Raw genomic sequence first — 20,789 nt, 5'->3', positions numbered from 1 at the left:
TGGCTCACCTGCCCGATAGCTCAGGCTTATACAAAATACTTCGCAAGAAAGTTGTGACTACAGAGATAGGGTGGCACTAAAAGTAGGGTCTAAGTTTTCGTGAAGCTACGACCAAAGCAAGGGCCAATCTTTCGAGGTGGGGATACCTCATCTCGGCGTTGATTAAGGTTCTGCTAATGTAATACATGGGGGTTGCATACCTTTATCTTTTCGGACCAGGACTGCACTCACTGCTATTTCAGATACGGTGACGTAGATGAGATATCAGGATTATCGTCGTTCGCAGTTGATATGTGATATCATGCTCGCTCAATTCTATGGCACACTTGGCTCACCTGCCCGATAGCTCAGGCTTATACAAAATACTTCGCAAGAAATTTGTGACTACAAAGATGGGGTGGCACTGAAAGTAGGGTCTAAGCTTTCGTGAAGCTACGACCAAGGCAAGGGCCAATCTTTCGAGGTGGGGATACCTCGTCTTGGCATTGATTAAGGTTATGCTAATGTAATACATGGGGGTTGCATACCTTTATGTTCTCGGACCAGGACTGCACTCACTGCTATTTCAGATACGGTGATGTAGACGAGAAGGCGTTCCCCTGGTTCCGCTTTGGAAAGTAACAACGGTGACGACATATAAGCCTTTAATTCCTTCAGGTCTTGAATGTACTTAGAAGTCCATTGGAGGTCGTTGTATTTCTTGAGTATGCCGAAAAGCTTATGGCATATGTCATATGATCATGATATGAATCTCGACAGGGTGGCAATGCGGCCGGTCAGCCTCTGAACCTATTTTTTGTTGGTTAAGTGCTCTGATATTCCTTCTATGGCTTTGATTTGGTCGGGGTTGACCTCAATACCCCTTTGCGATACTAGGAAGCCCAAAAATTTTCCTGAGATCATGCCGAATGCACATTTTTCAGGATTCAGCTTCATTCTGTATTGCCTGAGTATATCGAAGGCTTCTTTCAGGTGGTTGATGTGAACTTCTTTCTTTTTGGACTTGACCAACATGTCATCTATGTAGACTTCCATAGTCTTGCCGAGTTGGTCTTTGAACATTTTGGTTACCAACCTTTGGTATGTTGCCCCCCCCCTCCCATTTTTCAGTCCGAAGGGCATCACCCTGTAGCAGTACGTTCCTTGGTGGTTGATGAATGTGGTCTTTTCCTTGTTCTCTTATTCTATAAGGATTTGATTGTAGCCCGAGTAGGCATCCAAGAAGCTCAGCAGTTCATGCTCGGTCGTTACGTCAATGAGCTGGTTAATGTGAGGTAGCGGGAATGAATCTTTCGGACATGCTTTGTTTAATTTCGTAAAGTCTACGTACATCTGCCACTTTCTGTTCTTCTTTTCCACCATGACCACATTGGCGACCCATTGAGGGTATTTTGATTCCGTGATGGATCCGTTTTCTAACAATTTTTTGACCTCCTTGCGGACTGCATACGTTTATTGCGGAATTGAACTTTCTCCTAACCTACCTTACCGGGGGCTAGAATGGGTCGACATTCCACTTGTGTGTGACGGCCTCCTTCGGGATACCTGTCATGTCTGCATAGGAAAAAGCAAACAAGTCCGTGTTAGCAGTTAAGAATTGACGGAATTTACCTGGTTCTTGAAGCGTGCGGCCGACGTAGGCTTTCTTGATGTGGCTGTTTTTATCAAGTTGGACGGGTCGAGGTCTTCTACGGTTGATCCCATGGCGTCTATTATTTCGGGATCTCTGATGACGTCCGCTTTTTCATCACAACTCGACGGCGACCCTATTAATTTCTATGCATCCTCTGCTTTGCCCTTCATTTGTTGGGTATATATACAATCCAGGGCAATGCGATAGCATTCTTGAGATGTGCGTTGTTCTCCTCGTATGCTGAATACTCCCCATGGGGTTGGAAATTTGATAATTTGGTGCAAGCTGGAGGGGATAGCCCTCATGGCGTGTATCCAAGGTCGACCTATTATGGCGTTGTACGTCGTTTCATGGTCCATGATGTGGAATGTGGTTTCTAGAGTGACGCCACCGGCCAGTACGGGGAGTGTGATTTCCCCGGATGTTCGTTCAATTGCATTGTTAAAACCTATTAGCGTGATGCAGCACGACACTATCTTATCCTTGAGTTTCATTTGTGCAAGTACTCGAGGGTGTACAATGCACGCGCCGCTCCCATAGTCTACCATAATGTGTCTTACAATTGTATCTAATATTCATAAAGTGATAACAAGGGCATCATAGTGAGGGAAAATCAAACCGTGGGTATCTGACTTATCTAAGATGATACTTTCTTCGAGTTCGTTGTACCGTTCATGAGTGATTGACCATTTGAGCTTGTGGGTTGTGGCAAACTTTATGTTGTTGATCTAAACGTCGTTGCCGCCCCCGATGGTCATTTGAATGGTGCGAGTCAGTGAGGGTGGTTTCGGCGGTCCCTGGTGTTGTTCACGTGCTCGAGCAAAGTTGTTCCTCCCTCGGTCTCTCAACAATTCTTTGAGATGTCCTTGATGAAGCATGTTCACGACCTCCTGTCTTAGGGAGGTGCAGTCCTCGATTTTGTGACCTCGCTCTTGGTGGAACTCGCATAAGGCGCTTGATTGTTTAGTGCTTGGATCTAACCTCATCTTTTATGGCCACTTTACTTTTGGTCTGAGCTTCTCCAATGCGTAGACTATTTCTGAGGGTGACACATAAAAATTGTGAGTGGATAGTAATGGGGGCATACCTCTCTCGTTCCGGTGAGTCCCTGTCCTTGGCCTAGATAGGCCCTCTTCGTGGCGGGAGGGGGGCATGGTGGCACTTCTGACATATGACTGATGCCTTTCTCTGTTGGATCGTGGAGCTGCAAGATCTCTCCTGGCATCATTTCTTCGATCCTTCCTGGGTTCAACTTGTACCGAGGTCAATCGATGGATTGGCCCATTTAGGTCATCTTCGCCAGCACAGACCTCGGCACAGGAGGCGTTGTGTATTTCATCCCAAGTGGTTGGATGATATTTCATAAGCTGACTTAATAGTTTTCTGGTCTCCCTTGATCCATTCCTGTTCATCCCGTTCGGGAAAGTTGCTACAACCATTCCTTCTAATACATTCTGTAAGGTCATCCTTACTCTTTTGAATCGAGTGAGGAAGTCCCTCAATCCCTCTCCGGGTGATTGTTTGATGGAAAATATATCGTTCACTCTTGCCTCCGCCTTTTTAGCCCTAGCATGGGCCATTACGAATTTGTCGACCATCTCTTCGAATGTTTCAATGGAGCGCGCGGGCAGCTGTGAATACCGAGTTAATGCTTCTCCGGTAAGGGTCTCGCCGAACTTTTTCAACAAGATGGAGGAGACTTGTTCTTTGGCGAGATCATTTCCCTTTATCGCGGTGACATAGTGAGTTACATGATCTTCGGGGTCGGTCGTACCGTCATATATTTTCAGATAAGGCGGCATCTTTAAGGTCTTGGGTATGGCATGTGGGGAGGCTTCATCACTATAGGGTTGCTCAACGAACCGACCAGTGTCTCTTTTTGGAAAGGATTTTGGGGCACCCGGTATTTTGTCGACTCATTCTTAGTGTTCTCTCATTTGATCCCAAAGCATTTTGTTTTCATTTTCCATTTCTTCCATTTTTCTCAGAATGGTCGTGAGGGTGTCGTTACCTGCATTATTAATATTATGAGTAATACCTGTTGCTGGGGGGAGGCTCGTGCTGCTTGACCGTTGCTGGTGTAATGCATGTCCTTGCATTTTCTCTAATTGCCTCCTGAGTGAGCTTGTCGAGGATGCCGGTCAGTGTATTTGTCAGCCAAGCCTCGAGTAGCTTCTTCACCGCTGGTGGTGCCTCTTCCGTTGTGGATGTGGAAGCTCATTTACCATGGGATGTTGTGATATTTCCGTGAGGGAGGGGTGACCCGGTTCGCTTGGGAGAGGTGTTAGGAGATACGTTTTCACCTTTTGTTTTGGAGACCTCATTGATGGTATTTAAGAGGTTAGTAGTGAGATCAGCCACTGGCTTCATTCTTTATTCTCTATTACCTGCCATGTAAGATCCGTGTGTACAAGGAAGTACATGCTCTTTTTATTTTTTTGTGAATTATGCCAGTTATAGATCTAGAAGAAACTAAAAACTTAACTAGATAACCCCCACAGACGGCGCCAAATTATTTGACCAAAAAATGCAGACTTTTGATTAAATTAATTAATTTTGTATAATGAAGGGCTAAACCTAGTTAACGATAATAACTTTATATCTATAATCGATTAACACAAATAACGCAAGAGCAGTGTTGAGAGAATATTAAATGTGATGTACATTCAATATTTCAAGATCATTAATGATGGGGAACATCAAGAAATAAATAACGATAAATGGAATTAAAGTAAATAAGGAGAATGATTCACCCAATATTGAATGAGGTTGATGATTCTTCTTTCTAACAATGATGAATGATAGACAGATACTAGAATGTTGGGACCCTTCTCGGATCTAATGGAAAAAGTGTGGAATAATAGACAATCGATTCTCTTTAGAAAGATAGTGATTGTCTTTTATCTAAAGAGAACGTCACCTTTTCCAAGAATGTTCTTATTAGAGAATATTACATATCTCCTTCCCCTATCTCTTTTTCTATTTATATGGGACATTCCCTAGTCAACCCTAAAAGTACAGACACCGAGAATATTCAATGCCGAATATTTAATAGAATATTCTACTAAAAGTTCAATAGAATATTCTCCTGAATATTCTATTACAAAAACTAGTTGTTAGCACTGTCCTTGATACGCGACCTCGGTCGTTATTGACTACTCGGCTACGAGCTCCGTTATCTACTAATCGACCTCGACCATATCGCTTTCCACGATACCGCTTCATGCTAAATCTCCCTAAGGCAGATTTTGACCCATACACTTATGGTGGGATCTAACTAGCTAGACAATACACTAAATAAAATATTTTAGTTTATGTTTTTTTTTTTGGTAACTAAGAATTTTATTAATCACCAATGTGTAACTTTACAAAGCCACAATTTAGCTACAACACAACTAACTGTCCAAAAGAAAACTAACAAGTCTAACTACCAAAACTTCTAGCAGAGGAGGATTGCTCTTACTGTTGTATATCAGACTATCTTCCTACACTTTCTGCCTACTTCTCTGTTAGTGTATCACTGGGGACTTAATTCCAACTATCATGCCTAATTCCTCAAATACCAACGGAAAACTCAGAAAATACAAAGTTGGAGAAGTTTTCTTATGTCTTTCGAGGCTCTAATATTGCAGATATAGGCAATTTCTCTTGCTAACCTTTCTCCTTCTTTGGATTCCTTTTCCAATATCCTCTGGTTCCTTTCCAACCAAATAGCATGAACAGTTTTTGCATATACGAGTTTGAACATCTTAGCTTCTTGTGACCTACCTTTGCCATTCTGGATTGCCCACTTTAGATGTTGATCACAACTTTTAGCCGTGTATCTCTGTCTTTGAAGCCAAATCATTACTCTGCACCATATGTTCCTTGCAAAATCACATTCACATAAGAGGTGGCTTCTAGATTCAACTCGTTCTTGACAGAAAGCACACCCTGCATCAACTAGTATACCCCATTTAGATAGTCTTTCACCAGTGAGAAGTCTATCTTGTAAGTGGAGCCACATTGTGAATGTGGCTTTAGGTCTTGCTTCATTTTTGAACATAAGACACTTCCAGTTCACCCTAGTGGGATTATCAATAAGCTGCAAATAGATTCTTCTTATCACACTTTGCCCTTTTCTAGTGATATTCATGTCATCCTTTATTATACTCCTTGCTTCAATGATTTTTCTTAACATCCAACTTGCTTGTTGTGGCACCTTAAAGTTGGCCATCTGTTGTCCTTTTATGTAGTAAGCATGCACCCATTTTATCCAAAGCTTATCTACTTTATTAGCCAAGTCCCAAAAGTTTTTTACGAGTGCTGCTTTGTTTCACATTTTTAAATTGATGAGATTGAATCCTCATGTACATTTAGGGGTACAAACCCTCTCCCAAGCAACCAAAGCCCTTTTAGTGATATTGTTAGTACCTGACCAAATATAACTTATGCAGTAGGCTTCAATAGATTTAATCACTTTCGCCGGCAGTAGGAACATTTGAGCCCAATAGGATTGTATGCCAAATAGCACTGTATGTACTAGCTGAACATTTCCTGTATATGACAACTTCTTAGCAGTCCAAGATGAAATCTTTGCCACCATTTTGTCGATTACTGGTTGCCACTGAATTAGAAAAAGCTTTTTTTGTAGAGAGAGGGATTCCCAGGTACTTAAAAGGAAGTTCGCCAGACACATAACCAAGGTTTTGTAGTATTAGATCTCTAGAGGTTTGAGAGACACCTCCAAAATAAACTAAACTTTTGTCTAAGTTGGCTTGTAATCCAGAAGAATTAGAGAAGTCCATGAAGGATTTATGAATTTTAAAGACCGATGATACTTCCCCTTTGGCAAACTGGAGCAAGTCATCTGCAAAGCATATATGAGTAACTCCTAGTTTAGCACATCTGGGATGGTATCTAAAAGCTCTATCTTCTTTTAACCTGTTGAGATTTCTGCTTAAGTACTCCATAACTATGGAAAAATAAGAAGGGTGACATTGGGTCACCTTGTCTTAAGCCTCTTACAGCATCAAAGGGATCAGCAGGTTCACCATTAATCAAGACAGAATAGTTTACTATTCTAACACATTCTAGCACCTAGAGAATGAATCTTCTAAAAAATTTTAGCTCCTCCATTACTTGCTCCAGGAATATCCATTCTACTGAATCGTAGGCTTTTTTCAAGTATATTTTTATCATACACCTAGGAGATATGTTCTTCCTAGTGTAAGCTATGATGAGTTCATGTGCCATTAGGATGTTATCCGCTACTTTCCTTCCAGGGATGAACCCAGATCGGGCATCACAGACAATGTCCCCTATGATCTGCTGAATCCTTGCTGCCAGAATCTTTGCAATTATCTTGTAAAGCACACTACAATATGCAATAGGTCAAAAATCTTTCACTGAATTTGGACATGCTATCTTAGGGATAAGGGTAATGGTTGTGCAATTTATGCCCCTGTATAGTCTCTCCGTAGCAAAGAAGTTCTTGACTGCCTCACAAATATCTGTCCTGACTATATTCCATGTCTTTTTGAAGAAATATGCATATACCCATCTACACCAGGGGATTTATTATCACCTATGGAATATAAGCACTCATAAATACCCTTGTGAGTAACCTCTTTACAAAGAAATATATGTTGAGTATGAGATAGCACAGCACCAGTCTTCATGACCTGCTTGTTGATAGTAGGTAGCGTCTGTGCTGTGGTGCCCATTAATCCTTTATAAAAATTAATAGTCTCTTCTTTTATCTCAGTAGTATCTGTTAGTTTGTTGCCCGCAATGGAGTTGAGTTCCACAATCTATTTTTTTTTTTTGCTTCTTTCCTTCATGACAGCCGAGAAATACTTTGTATTAGAATCCCCAAGTTGTATCTATTTATCTCTGGGCTTCTGTTTCATGACACTCTCTTCAATTAAAGACCACTTCTCAAGCTTCAGTATAGTGTTTGTTTTCTACCTCCAATAGGTCATCTGAATACTGCTTTGTCAGCTTCTCTTGAATCATCCTAAGTTCCTTTCTGGTATTCTCTATTTGTTGAGAGATCCCTTTGAATTCCTCAGCATTGATTTTCTTGAGCACAGGTCTAAGTTTTTTCAGCTTTAGCCAGATATTTTTCAATGGATCCTCAGCTAGCTTGTGGCTCCAGACTTTTGCAACAATAGCTCCAAACTCACTGTGATTAGCCCAAACATTGAAGAATCTAAATGGGATTTTGCCATTCCACTGAGACATCTTAATGGTAAACAACATGGGGGAATGATCAGATACATAAGACATGTCATAGTCAGTGTAGATTTTCCCTTATTTCATCATCCAGATATCATTTCCAAACGCTCTATCTATTATGCTATAGATTCTATCCACCCCTTGCTGCTTATTGGACCATGGGTAGCATTCCCCCTTCCAAGGTAGCTCATTAAGAAATAAGCTATGGATGCAATCAAAGAAGTCTTTCACTTCAGCACTGGTTATGAGATTACCAAACAACCTATCCTGGGGGTATAAAGGTGCATTAAAATCACCACATACCATCCAAGGAGTAGTTATCTTCTGAGACATTTCGGTCAATTGATCCCACAAGACCCTTCGTTGCTCCATAGTATTATATCCATATATTATGGTCAAGTTACAGTCAATACTATCAATTTTTCCCTTTACCATACAATGAATCAGTTGATCCTCTATTCTGATAATGTCAATATCATATATAGAAGCATCCCATAAGATCCAAATTCTATCATTTGCTGCCTTCTGATAATTACCCTGCATCATCCAGCCCGGGGCAATGTTCCTACTAATTAGTCTAGCTTTTGGTTCTTTGACTAATATATGCAATTAGCTTCGGTCGAACAGTGAATTTTATATTTTACCCCAAACTAAATCAATGCGTCATGTGAAAGAGTGATAGGTTAACATGGTATTAAAAGTTAATGGTCCGCGAAAATGTTAGTATATGCCTTTTGTTATAACCTCTCTCTAGGTTTGCACAAACTTGATGCATTTTTTACAATTGAAGTGTCTTCCAATAATTGTTTCAATATCAGAAATAACATTGTTCACAGCTATTTGCATGAAAGAATCTTTTAAATCATGATCTTAGGATTTTTTTATTCTGACTATGTAAAAAAATCTACATTATCGATGTAAGTTAACCGGTTATAACAAGTAACTCACCATTTTGTTATGCTACTAATTAACAAATACTTACTTATTTATCACAGATCTCGAATTGGTTTTTGATTGAACCGATCTAGTAAATATTTTACAAGATCATCACATAAATCATGAAACTTGTGGTTTTAGTAAAGCTAATGCGGAGCATGATCGGCAAACAATTGCCGTACCAACGTCTAGATAATGTTCTTAGATCTGTTCCGTTAGCTATTTTGTCGTCCAAACTCCAAATCCTATCATGTGCGTCGAAATTTAAGCGTTAACAGGCTGGCGAATGCTAATTTGGGCCTCTTTAAACGTTATGCGAGAAGTCTCTTGAGGTTTCTTACGCTGGATAGAATTCACAAATAGCAGCTTTTCACGTTGTTCAAAAATAGCCATTACCATGAAGTTACAAAACCATAGGTGAAATTTTAGAACATCCTATTGAAACTCCATAACAATAAATATTTTTTTAATTATAAATCTAAAAACTGACTAGCCCATGCTGTTACTGTTGCATATACTATATTGATTCGACCAGTTTGTATTTGGTTTGAAAACGAACAAACGAGTTATTTTAATTACGATGGAAGGTCTTAAATCAACAAGAGAAACACCCGGTTTGGCTATATGTATCCCACATATAATTTGTGTATCCTATATATATTAAATGTGTTTGACATGTGTACAGTGGTGGAGGCATGTGGTGTAAAGTGGTGTCGCCCGACACCGCATCATCGAAATGTTTTATTAAATATGTATTTGTGAACAATATAAAATTCAAATATTAATACATATCCAAGGAATGACACCACTTAATATAAAAAGTAGCTTTGGCTCGCTGGTTCAGCGCTTCAAATTTATTAAAGAGGAATGGTATTGAGTCCTATGGGTTACTTTTATTTTTATAAATTTGGTCTTTCTTCTAGAAAAATATTGCACCGAATAAGGGTTGAACCTTCGACCCCTTGTCCAAAATGGCAAAATTAAGCCACTTGAGCTGGCACATAATTATTAACAACAATTTACAATCATTCTAAAATTGCGCTATTTAAATGACCTTTAAACCTTAAATTGAAAAACTAGAGCAGTTATAGTAGTGTACTTGAACTATGTATCTTTATATATGATTGTCATTATAGTAATTTATTCATTTATTAACTTCTTTAAATACCGATACCATTTATGAAAAATCATGCATATGCTCTTGCCTATATGTATCTCTTATATATCTGTTTATACATGTGCGTTAGATACATGTGTTACATAGAAAATTTTAAACTCGATTTCACCTATGAGTTTTAATTTCAAACTTGTCTAAATCACCTATAGTCCTCCAAATTTTGTATATTACCTCATCTCTATGTTTTCGACGAATTCTAACTATACCAATCGAGGAAAAACTTTTTTTTTTTGCTATAGGTTTTTTTTGAATATTGTATATCATTGATAACTTTTTCATACTATTTTTGGTAGCATAATTTAGTGACTAATTGTTAGTTAATAGTGTCTATTTTTGACTTAGTTCTCTCCTACATAACCATTACGGCCCGTTAGCATGCAATTTTTGACTGCTCCAACGTATAGTTTAGAGAAAATGATCTAAATGGTCTTGAATGTGTAGGGGTTAGATTATTTTAGTGCGTACTATATATCACTTAGTAGAAATGGTTCTTAATTTATATGAAAAGTGATCATTTTTGATCCTAAACTCTAAAACTAACAATACAAGTCAAAAGTTTGTTAAACTTAAGGTATTATACTTGTTTTTACTTTTATATGTACTAATTTTCAATAAGGATAAATTTTATAAACTTAGATGTTAAGAAAACAAATTGCCTTGAGAATTTAGTATGTAGATATTAATACTATATCTCAATATTTATATATCTATTTAAATTCAAACGTCTTAATCTTTTAGATATACACTCACATATATACATACGTCTTAATCTTAAGAGAATAAATCGGATGTAAATAAATTTTTGAAGAGCATTTTAAATACTTAATAAACATTGTACAGTATTAGAAAAGGACAATTTAATCACATCATAAATTTTCTATATTAAATTTAAATTGGTCAAAGTAATTGTTATAAAAAATTTAAATAAAGTAGGTAAGCATAATATCTTAAATTATAAGCAAAATTAGTATTATCAAACTAAATGGGATAAAAACAAAAAATGAAATATTGCCGAGAGAAGTTATTAAAGGAGTAACCTCACATATGAGGTGCACGTGACTACTAATTAGGTGTAGTGTTTTTAGTCTATTAATTATTAGTAGTCGTACTTGGGGCAAGTATGGTTTGTATATATATAGACATTTGTACAGATATTTTCAATTAGTGGAAAACAGTTTGTTCGATACCCAACTGATGCCTCTTCTCTAGAATATTATGTATACTCTCTCTCCCTCTCAAGCTCGTATCCTTCATTTTGACATGATATCAGAGCCGATAGCCATTCATATGGTCTCGAGCTTCGGTTGATTTTGATCTGATTTCGATCCTTTTCGTTTTAGGTTGAAGTTTTTTTTATCATCAATGGCGGTGACAGAGAGTTCTTCAACGGCGATGGCGGATAACGAGTTGCCGGAGAAATTGAGCCACAATCATCCTCTATTCTTGCAGTCGACGGATAATTCTGGCTCGATACTGATTTCTCTGCAGCTGAGTAGATCAGAGAATTTCTTCGTTTGGAGAAAGGTAATGTGAATTGCAATCCTAGGGCATAACAATCTAGGGTTCACGAAGGCACATGTAGAAAGGAGAATTTTGGTTTGAATCTGGTAGACCTGTGGGAGAGATGCAATGCGATTGTCCTTTCGTGGATCATGAACTGCGTTTCATCGACTTTGCTGAGCAGAATAGTGTATTATTCTAAAGCATGCACCATTTGGAAAGTGACGAGTGCAAAATTAGTATATAAAACTTAGGATCGCTAATCAAAGATAGTATATTATTAAATCGTCTTCACAGAGATTGGTTTAAATAATGTTCTAATAAACCTTCATCTTAACACTATCCAGAAAGATAAACCTTTAATTTATGTTATTATCAACTAATAATAAAAACTAAGATTATCGATTGTGAGAAAACAATGAAAATCTACTGACTAAGTAGCAACGATTGAATATCAAGGTGGGAAGTAAGGGTTGTGATAAGATATGTGATCAACTATTATTGCGGGTAACTCCGTGCTAGGTTCACTCTTAACTTCTATTGACTCTTTCGATTTCAAGAGATGATTAGGCTATCTCAAGGATTCAAATTCTTATTCTGATTGAATGAGAGTTCCATTAACCAACCTAATGACAGGTTCTATGAATATATGCAAAAATACAACGAATGAATGATCTTTCGAAGAACGTCTTTCGACTATTCTTCTAAACTGGGTTAGTTAATAACTCTTTAAGCTCTTCGATTACCTATGAGAGGCATAAAATCAACCCAAAAAATATGACACAATGTGAATTGCAGAAACACTCCTCTTTCGATTAAAGTAAAACCACAATTGGCCTTGAAATTCAATTAATAACTCATTCAATGAATTCGAGCAATTAACAGAGAGTAAAAGCCCAAAACAATAGTCAAATCACAATATTCGTCAGTAACCTTAAGAAAGATTACTTCATAGTGGAAAAGTTATTCATCACAAGAGTATTAGAAGAACAAAAAGACATTACAATTCACAAAAACAAATGAACTTCCGTATTGAATGAATTGGATGAAGTAATTAGAGTCTCCGTTGTTTCCTTGCCTTCTTCTCTCCAAAGGCTGCTCCAAAATCTCTGATACATTGTTTTGAGACGAGCTAGGCTTCATATAGTCAAAAAGAGTTGCCTCCGAATTTACCAAAATAGGCTTGGGTAAAGTTCCCGGAATGGATGTGCGTGGCCGCCCATGTCTGGCAGAGTACTATGTCACTTGCACGATCGCGCATCTGAATTTCGCTCCTGCTCAACTCCTTTTTCTCCCATTAAGTGCACTACTCGTCTGTTGACCCCCGAGCATGATCCTGACTTAGTTCCTTGGAATTTTACTCAGATTTCAAAGCTCCAAATAGCTAGAATTATCTCCACAACATCTGCATAACTTGAAATCGTTCCTGCAAGGCATAAAACACGTAATCAGTGCAAAATACTACCAATTATAGCTCAACACAAGTAAAGTGCAGTGAATTAAAGTGCAAATAGGCAATTAAAACACGAGATTATAGCCTACCATCAACATCCCACATTTAAGTCGTTGCTCGTCCTCGAGCAATTAAACTACATTTCACATAGAACACGACCTTTTTTTAACAACTCTCATAACCCATCACATCAAGAATCTTTAAAACATATTAAGTACAATATCGTAAGAACTTAACCCCATTGTGGTATTTACACAAATACTTAACATGCACAGCTGTTCCTAACTACCCACAAAGCAAACTTTAGCCCTAGCTGGACTAAGGATACACCAATTTCACTTCTAGCAACTATATGGTCAGTCTCCATAGTGAAACTCAACCTCCACCCCACAAGAAAAGGAGAAAAAAATAAAGAAACAAAAACAAATTGCTACAAACTAACAAGAAAAAATGGAAATAACATCTCACATACCTGAGGGGTCTCTGGGAAAGATTGCTCTTGAGGAAGGGGGAAGAGTAGGGGAGTGGGTTTGTGTTCTTCGTAGAGAGGATATGAGAAAGGGGAGGGAGGGGGGGGGGGTTAGGGTTTTGTTGTTTCGACGGCGTGGATTGGAAAGGGGAAACTTTAGATGCGGCGGGGGAGGGGGGAGGGGGGTTGAATTGGGTCCAAAATTAAAAGAAAGAATTACTTACCTGTGCGTGGTCGGGTCATTCCGTGCGCCGCCGCACATATATGGCAGTGTACTGGTGCATGTGCACGGTCATGTGCGCTTCAACCCTTCAGGTGCGCGGCCGTGCACATACCTGCATCGTCTGACATCATCTTTTGCGCGACCATATGCGTGAGGTACCCCACCAGGTGGGCGGTCGCGAATGGGTACACTCACAAGGAGCCTTTTAGACACCTCAGTTTTGACCGTCTGCAACATGTACCTTCTTACACCTACCAAGTCATAATATACACTAATTTCTATCTACTCTACGCTATAAACAAAAGTGAAAAATTTAGCTAGTAGAAGAGTTAGAGATAGTTCTGAGTTATAGTTGTCAGCTTGACTCAACCGGGCATCCTCAACTGATTTTGATGCTCGAGTATTGCTGAGTGATCACGTCCAAAGCACACCTCAAATGTGATATGTAACAGTCGTATGCAATAATAGAAACCCAACTAAGAGTCGGGGTCGAATCCATAGGGAGATAAGATAGGAGTTAGGGGTATATATTTGAATTTTCGAAATTGTATTACCTAGATTGCACTTCCACAACAAAGATTTATTTTCTTTTTCTCGTATTACTCTAATGATTGCAAAATAAAGAATGAAGACTAGAGATACTTATTTTAAGGTTTTTCCAAATGGATAAAAGGCCTAGGGATGTGACCATGACCTATGTGTTTGCCTAATGGGATAAAGACTTTAATGTTTGTTTTGTCGATTGAGGTGTATTATAGCTCTCAACTCTCAATTGCCCACTCACTACCTCTCGGTCAGAGAGTGGTTTTGCCCAATTTTGGCTTTCTCAAGACCAAATGGGTATCACCCAAAATAGTTGATAAGAGCTCTAGTCGGGTTATTACTATCTCTAGGTTGAACCCTTTAATTGGGTTAATCTATCTCTCAATTGACCCAATTTCTTGTTAGCCTAGTTATTCCTAGACTAGGTCCCTCTTTCTCAAGTAGAGACTAAGTCAAATAGGCATGAATTAATGTTTGCAACCATTAATTCTACAATTAAAGCATGTACTAAGCTAAATAATCAACACCCACTTATAAACAAGCACTAAATTAGATACACATAAGGTTTACACACTAGGGTTGGGCCACAACCCTAATAAACGTCTAGCTACTCATAATGGGGTTTGAAGAAAATAAGGAAGAAAAACTAATTAAACTCATAATGGAAGTTTAAAATGATTGAATCTATTGTAAATACACCAAAGCAAAGTAAAACTTCCTAATATAATAAAGAAAAATGGCTACATCAACTTCAAAGGCTCAAACTTAACCTAATTTTGTGAAACTCATCTATTTATACAAGGCTGAAAATATCAGACAAAAATGCCCCTCGAGAGGTTTCGCGGCCGATAATTCCACATGCGGTCCGCAAATTTCTTCATCTGGCAGGAACTGGAGTTCTGCGACCGCACATTTCTGAACTGCGGCCATAAGGCATTCTTCTGCGGCCGCACATTTCTAGACTATGGCCGCAAGGCAACACTTCTGTGGTCCGTACAATTAGGACTGCGGCCGCAAAGCACTTTTCCGTAATTCACAGAATTTCCTGGACTTGATCTTTTTGCATACTCTCTGATCTTCGACTCTTAGCCCAGCTTTGTAGTCACATAATTCATGTGCGGTTCGCACTTTGGCAAATGTCTGCTAGATTTTTTCCTCTTTGTTTGCGGCCGCAGAAGGAATTCTACGGCCCGCAATTTCTTCTGCGGACCACACATTTGTTCTTATGCTCCCTTAATTGCCTTGTGCTTTGGATTAATCCTTTGTGAGTCAGATTTTATCTCGGGAGACCAACTTCTAGCATTCCTACAATTTTGCATAATTTTATTAGTTTTGAGAACACAATTCAATGCTTTTAGACTAAAACTAAAGCTAAAAGGCACTAATAAGCAGTCAAAATCCCCACTTATCAACTCCCCCAAACTTAAGTCTTCTTGGCCTGAAGCAAATAAATTAGTTCCCACCTCCAAAAGTTAAGGGTCATTTCAGTGCGTCAAAGGTGAGCCATCCACACATTATTTGGGACCGACAATTATCCACACTACTCATGTATTATCAACAAAGCGACAAGTTAAACATTCATGCATATATAGTTATAGTGTGACAAGGAAATCCTACAAGGAAATAGAAAACTCAAACATGCCAAGGAAATCCTACAATAACTTCTCAAGCCAAGAAACTTAAGATTTTGCCTTAAAATACATTCGGGGCAAGTTCTAGACCTTTTGCACGAGGTACTTAGACTAGAAACAAAGCATCTTACCCCTCACGCAACTAGATTGTTAAAGAGGATAGAGTCGAAGGCCCACAACGACCACATTCAAGATTGAAAATCACTATGGTTCAATTAAACCACTCGATGGTTGCCAAAGTTAACACAAGAGTCACAAAGTCACTAACTAGAGATATTTCTTTCAAAAACCTTGTTTCTAACCATAAGCACGTAGTTAAGTGTGTTGGTACCAATTGAAGCATGTTTGACTCTTCGAGCATGACTTAATTAGGTATTTTTATTCATTACTACTACTATTATTACCTAAACACTTTGGCCGTCATTCTTGCTCCACCATGGTGACCACCATATGGTAAAGAATGACAAGCTACAAGAATTTCACCTTTCTCTTCTTCCGGTACACATATTCTAATCACCCCTTCCATAACAAATCCCGAAAAGGTATGGTTCATCCCAATAATAATCTTGACAATCTGGTTTGAGATTCTTCCTTTAGTTTGAAGAGAACTCATCCGGGATGATTCCACACACAAGGAAATTTGCTAGATCCGCGAATCATGGAACCTCTTTCATTGAAATAACCAAGAGTTGCTCATCGAGGAATGAGTCATTGATTTCAAGGCCATCATGCGGCCTCCCCTCCTCCTCCAAACGAGATAAGTGGCCCGCCACTTGATTTTTACTCCCTTTTCTATCTTGGATGTCAATATAAAACTCTTGCAACAAAAGCACCGATCTCATCAACTGAGCTTTGGAATCTTTCTTGCTCATAAGATAACAAAGCACTGCATGATCCGTGTGGATAATAACTTTTGCACCCATCAAGTACGGGCGGAACTTCTCAATTGCAAACACAATGGCAACGAGTTGTTTCTCCATAACAGTATAGTTGACTTAGGGACCATTCATGGTATTACTAGCATAGTAGACCGGATGAAAAATATTTTTGATACGTTGCCCCAAAACAACCCCAACCGCTATGTCACTTGCATTGCATATGAGTTCAAAAGGGACACTCTAATTTGGAGCGGTGATGATGGGAGTAGTTGTCAATTTGAACTTTAATAATTCAAAGGATCTCATACAATCATCATTGAAGTTAAACTTAGCATCTTTCTCAAGAAGCTTGAACAACGGGTTCACCGCCTTAGAGAAATCTTTGATGAAACACCGGTAAAACCCCGTGTGGCCTAAGAAACTCTGCACACCCTTCACCGAAGTTGGAGGTGGAAGTTTAGAAATCACCTCAATCTTTGCCTTGTCAACTTCAATTCCATTCTTTGATATTTTGTGGCCAAGGACAATGTCTTCCTCGACAATGAAATGACACTTCTCCTAATTGAGCACAAAATTTATTTTTTCATATCTTGCCAAAACTTTATCTAAATTTGTAAGACAATCATAAAAAGAATCTCCAACCATCGAAAAGTCATCCATGAAATCTTAAAAGTAGTCCTCTATCATGTCCGTGAAGATAGCCATCATACACCTTTGAAAAGTTATCCGTGCATTGCACAACCCAAATGGCATCCGCTTTAAGGCAAAAGTACCATAGGGACATGTAAAAGTTGTTTTCTCTTGATCCTCCGGAGCAATAAGGATTTGGTTCTAGCCAAAATACCCATCAAGAAAGCAATAGAAAGCACGGTCGTCCAATCTATCAAGCATTTGATCTAATAAAGAAAGTGGGAAATGATCATTACTTGTGACTTTGTTGAGCTTGCGATAGTCCATACACACTCTCCAATCGGTCACCGTTCTTATTATTGGTGACCACCATCATGTCCCCCTTCTTTTAGACACATTGAACCGGAGAAGTCCACAAACTATCAGAAATGGGGTAGACAACCCCAGCATCCAGCCACTTGATAATCTCTTTTTTGACAACTTCTTGCATAGCCTCATTGAGTCTCTTTTGATGTTCAATAGATACTTTGGCGCCTTCCTCCATGTTGATCATATGCATGCAAAATGCGGGGCTTATCCACCAATATCCACCCAATAGCCTTCTTCCTCTTTTGTAGCACCGCCAATGTAGAATCTACCTGCCCGTTAGTCAAACAAGAGGAAAGAATAACTGGTAAAGTAGAATAAGGGCCAGATAATTCATACCAAAGATGTGGAGGCAATGGCTTCAACTCCAAGGTAGGAGGATCTTCAATGGAGGGCTTTGTAGGAGGAGTTGTCCTATTTTCAAGATCTAAAGATAGTTTTTGAGGTGCATAATTATATGACCCCATTCCTTGCAAAGAGTTCACATATTCCATGAAGCCATCCATCTCATCATCATCAAATTTGAGCAAGACGACCTCCAACATATCACCAACATTGATTGTGGCACTTGTATCATCAACAATAACATCGGTCACCAAGTTCAAAAAAAGCACACCTCGTTGTTATTTGGTTGCCGCATGGACTTACACACATGGAATAACAGTTTTTCATCACCCACCCAGAAGGTGAGTTCTCCGGCTTTAACATTACAAAGAGCCTTCCCCGTTGCAAGGAAAGGTCATCGAAGAATAATCGGCACGTGATAATCAACTTCACATCTAGAATGACAAAATTCGTCAGAAGAATGAATTTATCAACAAGAACCAAGACAACCTTAATCACTCCAAAAGGTCTCTTCATAGTACGATCGGCCATTTGCAGTCTCATAGAGGTGGGTCTTGGTTGCCCAATTCCCAAGGTCTTGAAAACCGAATAGGGCATCAAATTGATACTTGCCCCAAGATCACGAAGAGCTTTAGAAAACTCGGCACTTCCAATTGTACAGACATCGTGAAAGCACCTGGATCCTCCAACTTAGAAGCCATTGAGTGCACAATTGATGAGTGACTTTAATAGTTTCAAAATTCATTAATCACTTCTTTGTCATGAAATCCTTCATAAACTTTGCATAACCGGGCATTTGTTCCAAAGCTTCAATTAATGGAACATTGATTGAGAGACTTTTCGTCATTGGAATGAACTTTTTTATTTGATTCTCGCCATTTTGTTTGGAAATTCTTTGAGGGTATGGAGGTAGAGACTTAGGCAATGGTGCTTTAGCCTATTGCACTACCGACTCCAGTATGTAAATAATGTGATCCCTAGACGTGTTCACCTCCTCTTGAGTATCTTCCACACTATAAACAATATCAATCCGAACTTCATTATTTGATTGCACCACATTGTTCGGGACTTCTTCTTCTTGTACCACTTATTTCTCATCCACAAGTTGCTTTTGACTTGAGGTGGGTGCATTCCCACCTCTTCCACTTCTTTTAGTAACGGCCATGGCATGCCCCGTGTTGTTTCTACCCTTTAGGTTTACCACCATGTCACTTGGTAGTGCCCCCTTAGGACGAGAATTTATAGCTTGAGAGATTTGTCCCATTTGAACTTCTAAGTTGCGATCGATGTGTTGTGTGAGGCAAGTTGGTCATACGAATCAGCATTATTTTTTATCATTTGCTTGAACATGTTCTTAATACTCCCTATCTCATTGTTTGAAGAACTTGGCCCATGGGAAGGATAAGGAGGCGGTTTGCTCGGTTGTTGATACATTAGGGGCCTTTGAACCCGATTGCCTTGATTATTATTCCATCCGCCTTGATTGTTACCCCTCCTCCCCCCTAATTTCCTTGATTATTGCCACTTCAATTTCCTTGATTGTTGTTGCTATGCCAATTCCCTTGATTGTTTCCACCACTCCAATTTTCTTTGTTGTTAGAATTCCAATTGCCTTGATTGTTTTGAGGTCACCATTGTTGTTGGTTTGGGCCTTGGAAGTTGTTTCGTTGCCCTTGAAAGTTGTTCACATATTGCACCTCCTCTTCTTATTCATTGTAAGAATCATTTTGATCAAAACCACTATCCTTTTGCACATAATTCTCCACTCGATGTTGCACTTGTGGACCCTTGGTACTTCTTTTGTTCACCATCATGTTCACTCCCTCCATGGCATTTACTTGCTTAGGAGTTTGCACTTGTTGAAGTTAAGCCTTTGCTAATTGATTCATAGTGGTAGTCAATTCGGCAATAGCTTGCCCATGGTCATGCAACTCTTTGTGAAGGTGAATCACGTTAGGATCACCTTGTAGAGCATTAGCCTGGGATTGTCATGCTGATGATGTCTCCACCATTTCATCTAAAATCTCACACGCATCCACATAAGACGTATTCATGAAGTTCCCACCATCAAGTTGATTCACTACACATTGGTTGGTTGTGTTGATCCCATGATAGAAAGTTTTTTGAATCATATTCTCCATCATATCGTTGTTGGGACATTCCTTAACCATTGTTCTATAGCATTCCCATATCTCATGTAGTGGTTCATTTAGCTCTTTCTTGAATGCCAAAATCTCATCCCGGAGTGTATCCATGTGCTCCGGAGAGAAGAACTTAGAGATAAATGTTTCCGCAAACTCATCCCAAGTGTAAATGGAATGGTTCGGCAAACGTTCCTACCAATATAAAGTTTTCCCCCATAGAGAGAAGGGAAAAAGCCTTAGCCTCAATGCATCCTCGGAGACATATGTTTGTGTGCTCCCCCAACAAGTGTCCACAAACCCCTTCAAGTGTTTGTATGCATTTTGACTCAGAGCACCGGTGAAGAAACCTCGTTGCTCTAGCAAAGTGAGCATCACATTGGTGATTTGAAAGTTGCCCACCCTAATACGGGGAGGGACTATTGCACTAGAATATCCTTCATTGGTAACACCCGGTGTGGAGCCGCTGGTGGTGGATGTGGGGGTAGAATGGGGAAATTGTGATGAGGCACTCGGCTTCTTCTATTGGCTTGAGGTTCAAGAGGAACCTCGTCAATTTTCTCAACATCGACGTCCATGTCCCCCAAAGCAATATTTCCGAGCTCATTATTTGCCATGGTTGTACCTACGATTTATCAAACAAGT

General features: G+C 39.2%; 1 protein-coding gene across 1 annotated transcript; it reads right to left on the bottom strand.

The window, feature by feature from the left end:
- Positions 1-2,622: 2,622 nt before the first annotated feature.
- Positions 2,623-3,435, bottom strand: LOC142177342 (uncharacterized). Its single transcript, XM_075245816.1, has one exon. It carries the CDS (start codon positions 3,433-3,435, stop codon positions 2,623-2,625), a length of 813 nt encoding a protein of 270 aa, XP_075101917.1.
- Positions 3,436-20,789: the final 17,354 nt, after the last annotated feature.

Source organism: Nicotiana tabacum, chromosome 23, assembly GCF_000715075.1.
Source record: "Nicotiana tabacum cultivar K326 chromosome 23, ASM71507v2, whole genome shotgun sequence".
Lineage (NCBI taxonomy): Eukaryota > Viridiplantae > Streptophyta > Magnoliopsida > Solanales > Solanaceae > Nicotiana > Nicotiana tabacum.
The sequence above is the reverse complement of the archived record's forward strand: the minus strand, read 5'-3'. Positions and strand labels throughout refer to the sequence as shown.

Excerpts from the sequence above, each read along its gene's own strand:
- LOC142177342 (XM_075245816.1), bottom strand. The coding sequence starts at position 3,435 with ATGCCGCCTTATCTGAAAATATATGACGGTACGACCGACCCCGAAGAT.